At 34.1% G+C, this 11,198-nt stretch overlaps 2 protein-coding genes across 2 annotated transcripts; both read right to left on the bottom strand.

Moving 5' to 3' along the window:
* Positions 1–4,033: 4,033 nt before the first annotated feature.
* LOC128241329 (chitin synthase chs-2-like) lies at positions 4,034–7,615 on the bottom strand. Its single transcript, XM_052958259.1, has 7 exons — positions 7,428–7,615; positions 7,009–7,201; positions 6,478–6,602; positions 6,286–6,385; positions 5,393–5,561; positions 4,550–4,684; positions 4,034–4,246 (listed from the first exon to the last, which is right to left on the bottom strand). Exons 2-7 carry the CDS (start codon positions 7,134–7,136, stop codon positions 4,034–4,036), a joined length of 870 nt encoding a protein of 289 aa, XP_052814219.1. The 5' UTR covers positions 7,137–7,201; positions 7,428–7,615.
* A 53-nt stretch (positions 7,616–7,668) lies between these two features.
* LOC128239803 (uncharacterized) lies at positions 7,669–11,198 on the bottom strand. The gene is made up of 5 exons (XM_052956238.1): positions 11,135–11,198; positions 9,849–10,061; positions 9,114–9,313; positions 8,546–8,686; positions 7,669–8,339 (listed from the first exon to the last, which is right to left on the bottom strand). The coding sequence occupies exons 2-5, from the start codon at positions 9,874–9,876 to the stop codon at positions 8,031–8,033; spliced, it is 678 nt and encodes a 225-aa protein (XP_052812198.1). The 5' UTR covers positions 9,877–10,061; positions 11,135–11,198; the 3' UTR covers positions 7,669–8,030.

An 11,198-nucleotide genomic window follows, 5' to 3' on the forward strand; every position in this document is an offset into this window, starting at 1 on the left:
ACACGTTATGTGAAAATAATGTTAAATCCAGACATCAATACCATTCAAAATGCCTTTCTCAATGGTTAAATTATTTGCAAAAACATGCTGGACTAGGCTAGCCCTTCTGTTATTAAATTCACTTAAGATTAACAATACCAAGTAAAATTGAATAACACTTTAAACTAGTTGAACACTTTTAAATTGTTAGTCACTATAAATTTAATCTTTCACTTAATATTTTCTTCTTATGTATCCAATCATTGGTGGGGTCAGTAGACTTTTATTTCACCATGAAAACTGATTAGTATTTGATGTTTCTCTGTGGCCTCCACTTCAATTGATCTATATATGTGCGTACCTTTCGTTATATTATATTATCCTCTTCCGGAGTTGTTTGCATCGCGCCAGGCGTTCCCACTACCGCCTGTGTTACCCTTTTATTGCTGCATATCGTCTAGGTGGCCGTCTCCTCGCTAGGTCCGCTCACAACCGGTCCGTCCTTTAAGACTCCTTGGTATTGGCAGCCTAGGTGATGGCGTCATTACTGGCGTGTTTGGAGGAGAGTGCATTGAACTCAGTATATAATTTGATATATGTGGTCTGTTGAGCTTGAAAGTACCCCCTCGTTCTACACAAGTATGTCGTCACTCCTGGCTGTCGAACTGTCGGAACTCGTGGGTTTGCAAAGATGTGAGCTTTACGCTGGATTGAGTAAGTGAATCCAGTCCCCCGTAAATAACATTAGTATGACCAACTCTAAGAGGCTTGGCCGGTGACGCTCTTCCAACTTAAGGGCCAATAGGTGTCTTCTCGCAGGGCCGATTCTCGCGGAATATTGCCTATGTCTCATGTTCCCTAATTCATGTACCAGCTGTTCAGGTTCGGTGGTCATCTCCATCCGGTTTGACACCTAAGGGACACTGGGTTCGCCTGTTTCACAGGCTACATCTAGGTGGGCTACATGCTAAATTTCATTATATAATTCGTCCCTCAGCAGATCAAATTTCACGCGCTCCTTAGCCTAGATAAAGCTGTTACTAATAACATATACAGGCCTTTCAAACTTAATCAGGAATTGCGCATAATTTATATGCTTTGGACATTTGGATCACCTCGGCCATCCCATCTAAAAGACCTTGGATGTATTATCCAAGGTGTTTTAGATGGGATGGCCGAGGTGATCCAAATGTTGACATTAAAAACAATACAAATGTCGCGGTGAATTTGTATGTCTTTACATTTTGAGCAGTTTTCAAGTAGAACTAATCTCTTTTCTTAAATAAACAAAAACATTGTAATATTGATGTAACAAATACATGTCAAATTTGTTACATCAATATTAAAATGTTTTTGTTTATTTAAGAAAGAGATTAGTTCTACTTGATACGAGTTCATTATTATTAAAATCAATTGTGAAATGAAAATATGGAAGGAAAGAGTGCCAGTGATTCGTACAGAACACATTCAGGTATGCTTCTTGTGCTTTTTTCAGGCAAAGAATGGAAATGATGGAAAAACAAATTGGCAGCACTATGTTGTTTGCTTTTTATTAACTTGATTTACTCTAAAAACTATATTTAATTTGAGAGTATGTTCACGCATCGTGGTGAAGGTTGAAGAAGACAGGAATACAAATGAAAGGGGAATGGTGGTAAAGTTTTTTTTTTATTTACCCTTATGTAGTTTACTTACAAAAGACGAACAGTGCGACTTTATTGAATTTTAATAAGGTAACGCATACTATCACAATACAATACGCATTGTTTTTACTTCAATGGCATGAATTCGTTTTACTTTAATCTCATTTCTATTTTCTTTTCTTTGTGGGAGTACACATTGACTTGTCGACTTTTGGTAAAAACTAGAGCATGTCAAAATTCTTTAAAACAAATAGTTATAAGCTGTCATCAAATGAATCATGTCGGGCCGTTTCTTTTTTAACATTTTAAATATAAAATAAAGATAAAAGTACGACACAATAAAACAGAACTATGTTCTGCGTTATGATAAAATTACATTGTAGTGATGCTGTTAAAAAGGGGCGGTACTTCAATGTTCTATTCATTTTTACAGTGACGCGTGGTTCTCATTCGTATGCAAAAAATAAATGCTTTAAAGGTTTCGAGAAAAAAATGGATTTTAATAAGTATGCAGAAAACAAATATTGTAAATATAAGGCTTGAAATTCATTTTGGGGGCATACATGCGATCTTGAATATACCGATCGAAATGGCATTTCCCGTGAAGCGTGTTTGTATGAATGCCCCCGAAATGAATTTCAATCCTTTAATACAGTCATGTATTAACAATTATACAATAATTAAAAAGTCAATTAAAATATTTTATTTTCCTATTATCCGTTTAACACATTTCTTTTATGACATATGTACGGTCGGTACAACAGACAATACTCGGCCATAAAACCACTTATTTAATTTTTAAATACGATTAAATGTATTTCTTAACAAACACGTGTACAATTAAAAACATGGAACATTACAAAGATAGTATCAGTTGACTGTATTATGTTACTTTAAAGCGGACTTCATTATCACTCTTTCAGCTCACCACCTCTTCTGTCGTCATGAAAAATGTTGCTAGGGTATTTAACTCCAGGTCGTAAAAAAGATCCATCAACACGACCATGGTCAAGATGATACAAACATTCATCAATCGGCTGTCTATGTAGTTTTTTTATTGCGCACAGTCTGTATCCTGTGACGGTAAATATTGAATGTTCTTGCGTTTGGTTTACTTGGTGAAAAAGATGCCGTATCAGAAATATTTCGCAATCAAATTCGTCATAATCAACATCAGGCTCATTCATATTATTAAGCGGGGGATCATCTGCTTCTTCATCTTCCTCCAAATCATGCTCAATCTCCTTCAAGTGTTCTTGAAATTCTTGCGCTTTAGTCTTTTTTCGTCTTGAACAGAAGCACTCAAAGACCTTGGTGCTCGAAATAAAATGGCAGAAAGTTCTCCATCGATGGGAAAGCATAAAAATGAATTGGGTCAAAAGTAAAATTGCAAAAATAGACAGGAAAGTTACTGATAATGGTTCATATTTCCCCGCGATATAAAACCCATTTAAACTTTCTTTGCTTACTTGTATTGCAACAGTGCTAATGCTAGCATAAAGTTCAACATAAAGAAACCGTACACACAGTTGTTCCTCAACGAAATTAATTCACGATTAAATTTTTCTTGGAGTTTCTTATTGTTTTCAAGTGGCTTCAAATATTTTTGAATTGTATATGTCCAAAATGTGTTCTCATCTTTGCTGAGTAAATATTTTTTAAACTTATGTTTTGAGTCTGTTAATTGTGCTCCTATCCAGTAGCTATCGTCTTCATGATTTGTCATTTCCACGTGTTGTTCGCTTTGTTGTCTTTCAATGCGTTCTAAAATTGAACCATTGGAGTTGATTTCAGCGAGTTTTGTTTGCAGGTAATGTTGAACAAGAGTGAGAAGCAAACGCATAAACGATTTCTTATTTGTACTCTCTCCTTCCGATTGGGATAATGGAGATTTGAATTCTCGAGTTCCCCAACTAATGTCATGTAAATTGCACATATAAAAAACAGTCATAAAATAAATGTAGAAGGCACAGAAACGTAATATAGTAAGCCAGGAAGGAGACATGTGAATTCTTGAGGGTGAAGCAAGGCCGATATTAAAAATACTGCTCCAACAAATATAAGGAAAATCACGCTTGGAGAAAGAACTGTCTCGCTCACAATGTTTAAAATCATCACAATAACCATTACAAACGTATATGCTGTGCTTAGTATTGCGGCAACAAGGAGTTGCTTTTTCTGAGTTACTGTCAGGTATAACACTGCGAACAAAACTACCGGAGTCACGGCTACGAAAAATGCATTCCATGGCTTCAAACTTAATACTGAACTAAATGACCCTGCTATCATAACAAGGACAGTTCCAGGAGCTAATACACTTGTTACATCCAGTACTAATTGATAAAGCATAAAGAAATGGTTGATTTCTCTGTTGTTTTGGACTATTTGTTTCCAACAAAGGACCAAGTCAATCATATTTGCCATTGTTGATGGTGACCAGCGCCGTCGTTGTACAAAAAATCCCACAAGTTTTCTGGCGCAAAAGTTTTTGCATCTGCGGCTGCAGAGTAGTCTATCTTGTATCCTCGTTTAATGAGAAGAGTACAAAGCCACCTATCCTCGCCTTGTTCAAACTGCACAAGGTGTTTTCCCTCCTCTGGCTCTTTAGTGTACGTTATCGTCAACTAGGGCAGAAGCTCGAAAGATAGAAAAGCATCCAGGGCAACATAGCACAGAACCGAAGATATGTTCGCATGCCTTTTGAAGCCAGTGGCCGACTGCATATTCGAATTGTTGGTACCACACCATTGGACCTGAAGTGAATAATTATTGAATGTGAATAAAGACATAAAATGTTACACAGAAAACTTCTGTAAAATAAGCTATACACATACAATAAAATTAAGGCAGCGTTTTGAATTGCATTTTTAAACTAAATGTTATGTACTAATCAATGAAGTTGTAATATGTCAATAGTTGTTAAGTACTGATCCTATTGGGTGAATCCTGCCACAAACTGCTTCGACACGGTTGTTCATCTTCATTCGATCCATCATTCGTAGAACTGACTTCGGTTCAAAGTCTACATCATCGTCAAGGGTTAGAATGAATGTCTTTTTCAGCTGTTTAACGAATAAGAGTTATCATAAATTACGTCGCAAATTGAATTAAAAAAAAATACCGTTGATTTTAAAGGTCACACAATATTGCACCCTATTTAATAGGTGAATGTCATGATTGACTAAGTTTTCTTTGATTTTTTTTTATAAATAAAACCCCAAACGGTTTAAAGGATAAACAAAAAAAGGCTTGCCTCGTCTTTAATTGTATCTGGATAGGTCTTTCCCATTTTGTACAACAAACAATAGTACAAACATCACCTGTAATGAAACAAGAAAACGTTAAATGGAAATTAAATACAAGAGAAAACAACTCAGAAAAAAGACTGGTAAATTGTTCTTATATGTTTTCCAACTAAAATGTTTGAATGCGTATGATAGATGATAGATATGAAGGTTATTATACTTGTTGAAACAGCCTGACACAATTACTATTACAATTAAGCTATTACTACATTGGAAACTACAGGGACAAGACAATTCCAATTGATAGTAAAGCCAGGTAGCCATAAACTGCTCATTCTCTCGTAACGTGACACAACGATTCAATAACAAATGCAAAATAAACGTCCAAACCAGACGTAAACAACACAACGCTACCGCACCCACTCTTGTATGTTCAAAAATACACGCACAAGCACACGGACACATGCACTTATGATCGATGTAAATAAATTGTTTACAACTCATGTCGGAAATGACGGTTGTTACCTGCGACCATCGTTTTCGGGCCCTTATCTTTTTCTTATCCTTCAAATGCACCGTCATTTGTGTACCGCCTGGGAGTTGTAGAACGAATTGTCCACCATAAGGGGTCTGAACCACTTTCCTTTGGAATGTTTTATTCCACTTCACGAGCTCCTTGACTTTTAACACGGATCTTCTCGTAGAAATATGATTTATACGAAATAATTTTCTACGTTGTGATACGCTTGCTAAAGGTAATCGGAAGCCGCAACGCTAAATTTCGTTAATGGAAGATGCAAACAAATATAACCGGCATTACTTTCAGCATCTTATATGTTTGAAAACTAACAAGCATATTTACTGAAAATATGTCAACAAAAAACCCACTTCTTAAAGGGGCTGTACTCCGTATGATAAAAAACGAGAAAAGAGAAAATTGTCGAAAACTGACATAAACTTGGTAAGGATGTGTACAATGCATTGAAACTTACTAACTGAAGTACCACATAGTTTACAATTAATTAAAAAAATTGCAGTTTTTTCGTATGTGTCTATTAAAAATGATTAAAAGGTATGTCTAACTAGTATAATTCATTCCTGATGCGTAATTGGCTAGTCGATGTTATAACGTGATATAACCAAGTTAGGTATATACCTTACATATTCCAACGGGTTAGGGTAGGCCTTCGTTGCACAGTGGATACAACGCTGGACTGCAATTTGGCGACACCGGTTCGAACCGGTCGCCGACTCGGTTTTTATTTTACATTTTGGTATTTTTTTTATAATTATGATATCAAAGAGTATAACATTTTATTAAATAATTGTCCTGAGATTCGTTACGGAAAACTTTTGTTGGTGCCAATCTGGTGTACAGTCCTTTAATTTAAAACACGCAAGTAATGCAAACTACATACCCAACAGCCTTTTGCAAACATGACATAAACTGGAGCAGATATTCATTAACCTCACGACCGTTTTTTGTTGAGCAAAATGCATCTTCAAATACTATTTGAACTGAAATAACAAAAAGTTTTCATTGAATATCATTTACATGAAACAATAACAAAATAAACGGATTCATTGAAGACTTTATGGAATATACTTACCCTCAATTTGAATTTTATCAGGGTCTTGTGTTTTCTTTTCAGCGTTTTGTTTTCCGTCTTCTGTCCCGATTCCGTCCTCTCCTACAGTGTCAGCTTCCTCTCGAATTGATAAATGCAGATCTAATCTGAAAAATGCGTCAATAGAAAAATAGATTGAATTTTTATGCTACTCAATAACAGTGCATGCATCAAATCTGGTATTGAATAATCAGGCAGTTTATAAATAAAGACCTCTGGACTCGTAACGGTAAGCCATTAGTTGATAAAAGGTGTATAAATGGTCAAAAATTATATTTCAAAATAACATTACTCCAAAATTTTGATCGAATTCTATAACTTTAAACGTTGTTCTCAAAACATGAATAAAATACTGGAAAAAGCGAAACGAGATATCTTGACTTTCTCAAAATAAATATTATGCAGCATGCTTCGTTACTTTTGAAACGATATCTGATTAAAGAAACATTTCAATTTCCCGCGACAATAAGCACGGCAAAATCAAATGAAAAGGGCAGGTTAAAGTTATCAAACCTGCAAATAGACTTTAGAAGCTGACACATTTCTTGGCATGTTTCGTGCCACATTGTTACGCAGATAATAACTTTTGGAACGTCACTCGATTGTACATTGTTTGTGTGTTGCTCCAATTTGATGGTCATTTCTCCTTTGAAGGAACATATTCAAATCAGGGAAGAAGAAATGGTAAAAACTGCCGGAAAACAACCTGAAATGAAACGTAAAATTCGACGTTGTCATTAACATATTCAAACTTTAAAAAGTTTATATGTGTTGATTTGCGTGTAATCTTTAATAAACATTTAAGAAATATGTTTTATTACCGTGAACATAATTCGACTGAGAAAAGGACAACTTTAGATGTAAATATATCATATTGATACTCACAATCTTCTTACATGCGTCTGTAGAATAGTAATATAACAAAAACTTACCTCTCCAGTTTTGCCATTCTCTCGACCCGAGGAACCCAAATGTACCACGTTAAGGTGATAACAGCAATCCAAGCCAAAGCCCAACAAGCGATGAAAAACTCAATTTCATTGTTTCAGATATAAAACATGTCAGGCTTATTCCGGCCATGTGCTCGAAACTCTCAGGAAAGTTATTGCACGAAAGACTAACAACAGCAACTCCATCAATTGTTTGAAAATTGGGTAAAAAGCATTCGTAGAATCTAATGTCACATTTCCATTCTCCTGTTGTGGTACGAGTGTGGAATTTGTTGTTGAATTGTACGCTAAAGATTCGATGTTCTCGTTTGTCAGAGATGATTCAGAATTTTTCTGTTTGTCGACTATTCCTATTAGTTTTATATTTAAATTCAACACTATCGAAATGATAAACAATAAACATATTAACCAACGAACAGTTAATTGAATAAATTCTTGTTTATGTTCTGTCTTGTACTGTTTTTCTTCTATTTTAGATTCACTTGTCTCCGAATGGGAATCTGGTTCACCTGTTGTTTGTTTTGGAACATTTGCAGTTCTTCTTCAGCAAAGAAAATTATCCAAATAGCATACTGACTTACACATTTAAAGAGTTGGTAACGCCCATTTTAGGTGCAAGTCTCTGTCAAATGGTATTAGCCCATTCATGAATAAGAAAACACTCCCTGCCAGTGCCAAAACCGGGAAACCCGCTACACAAAGTTTGAGTAAAGAACCTTTTCTAATACATCGCTTGACCCTGAGCCGACCAATTGTGCTCACGAACTTGCATATGCTTGACATAAGTGGTAGAACTGTTACAACTAAACATGCCCTCAAACTGCCCAGTAATGGAAGGGCATAGATGATCAAATATACCTCTCCAATAGTGCTCACGGCCTGCTGGATAGCTGTCTGAAATGGTCATACAAATGTACCAGGGCTTTATCTCCATTGACTTAAACTGCATATGTTGATAAGTTAAGTCAATTTACATACATTATATGAACTAGTATGTATATTAAACTCGAACATATTATTAATACGAGCGTCATAATTATCTTTTCATTAAAACATTTAATTCATATACAACAAAAACAATCGATTTAGGAAAGACATACCACTAAGTGTTGTCGTGTCCAATTAGTCTTCTGATCTTGGAAAACAACTCTCCAAAGAGTAACAAGAGATGTGCAGAATTCAACAAATGCAATGCACACGAGAATTGAAATTGCTTGACTTTTCTTGTTTTCAACTTTCGACTAAAAAAGAAATTGAACTTATAACAAGGATTTGATTACTTATTTTTAGCATCTTTTGCAAATGAATCTGAACTAAATGCAGGTAGTCGTTGGTTTATAAATATTACTTAGAAAATAAAAGAATTATTTAACCTAAGTTGGCTCGTGAATTAAAGTGGACTAACATACATTAATTCTTTTTACACAGTCCTGCAGTGTAAAATAGGGATTTCAGGACGTACATTTACGATGAAATCATGTATAACCATATATGGACAATTTATGAATATATGTTTTGAAATAACATACATGAGTCCTTAATTACTAGTTTCGAACAATTTCCTTTACCAAACACATATTTCAAGTAGCTTATCTTAATTTTGTTAATATGATTATGTTAATTTTTTAATGTTATATAAGCCTTAACTGCTTGAATTTAAAATCATACCAAATCGCTATGGACTGGAGCATGCAGTTTCTCAGAGAGATTATTCAGAAGGGTCAAGAAGTAAAGCTTGTGCAGTATGCCGCACGAAAGCAGCAATAGCGTCAAAACAATAAAGAGCACAACTCTGCACATTTTTAAAAAATATGACATCGAAGACGGAGGACTTGTTTTCCTTTTTCTTAGTTTCTTTTGGAAGATTCCTAAAAATTAAAGATGTACTGTCACTCACAGATAAGATTTACCACAATTAATGGTATTGTTTTAATACTAAAAAACGGATGAATAAATGTCGAAAACAATGGTTCTTATGAAGGATACCGAGTTTAATTTCAGAAATTATCATAAAACACGGTATTTCTACCTTATGAGACTATAGACTCTATAGTAGATCACAGTAAATCTTTTAGCATTCACCAATCATTTAATATTTTTTCCGCTTACTGCTATTAAATACACGGTAACAATCTTGTTACCAGTAATTATTTTTTTCCTAAAATGCCTTATTTAGTAAATAGTAAAAGGTTTATCAGTCAATATTGATGTGTGTTATACATGTGTATGTATTGATTTTAAATAAGAGTGTCACTTTAAGATAATGAGAGCTCAAAAACAAACACCTTTTATCACTAAGCTTAGGTTATTGTATTCTCCCTTTTGGTTGCCATGACACGTTTATATATGGTATTCCAATATGAGGAACAAAATGCAATAACAGAATGAAAGCAAATGTATTACCGTATTTCTGATATCCCCTGCAAGTCATCTTTTTCTACTTTAGGGCCTATGTTAACACAAGCGCTTTCGGGGAGCGGACTTCCCTCATCGCCACTCTTTCTCAGCGTGCTCCGCGGCGTCGACCGACCAGAAGGGGGCTGCCGCTGACCGGTCTGACGCGATTGACCGGAAGGAGCCTCCCCCATTCGTTGCTGAGTTTGCATCTCTCGGATTCTAAATTTAGTCAAAAGCATCTTGTTTAATTGTTTTTTTTGAATTATTTCATCTAGTCCATGTCCATATTTTTACTTCAATCAAACATATAATCATTAGTGGGGGGCTTTATGTTTAAGACATTATAACATCAATCAGAAGAGAACAGAATAGACATTTTATTAAGGCTTGTATAACATATATCGCCTTAAATACATAACCTGTTCGTATATCAGAAATGAAAGTCCAGATTGTGAACATGACCATTTATCCTTTTTTTCACTTTAAAACAAGTATATAGTATATAAAATGCCATTTATTATTTATTTCTCACTAAACATGTGATTTTCACTTCCATTCCGTTCGTTCAAGTCCTCTAAAATACACTGTTTATAATAAGTCCATAAATAACAGCTTATTTACATTATTTATGAGTTTTGTCATTTTCATTTACTAATTATTTTATTGTCAGACATTTAATCGAAAATGAATTGGGCAATTATTGACAAAATGATTTTGTTTTAGTAAAATAAAAGAAAGAGTGTTAATATGTAACGTTAAAAATGCTATTTTAACAGTTTAATAACGTTAATTAGCTTTGAATCGCTTTGATTAATCAGAAAAAATCGAATCTGATTTAACCACGTAGAACTGTTTGCATATCTTAAACTTATGCAATAGCTTTTTATTAAGTAAAAAAAATTACTCCACTAAAGTCCTACTATTCGCCTTGACGTAATTACATACATAATTAAAGGCACCACTCTACGAACAAAGAAATATTGAAATTAAGAAATAGTAAATGATAAAGTAACTTAATGGATAAATTGAATAAATTGACTCATTATATCAATCAATAAATCAATGAATGAATCAGTCAATCAATCAATAATAAATAAATAAATAAATAAATAAATAAATAAATAAATAAATAAATAAATAAATAAATAAATAAATAATAAATAAATAAATTGATCAGTCAAACAAACAAACAAATAATCAATCAATCGATCAATCAATCAATTAATCAAATTGAATTCAATCAATCAATTAATCAAAACAAATATATAGTCTTTTAAAAAGAGAACACTTACTGATCATTCATGAAATATACCGTACCAAGTCCTGCAAGTGAATGAAATATCTTTTGGATACCCG

This window comes from Mya arenaria, chromosome 7 (genome assembly GCF_026914265.1).
Source record: "Mya arenaria isolate MELC-2E11 chromosome 7, ASM2691426v1".
NCBI lineage: Eukaryota > Metazoa > Mollusca > Bivalvia > Myida > Myidae > Mya > Mya arenaria.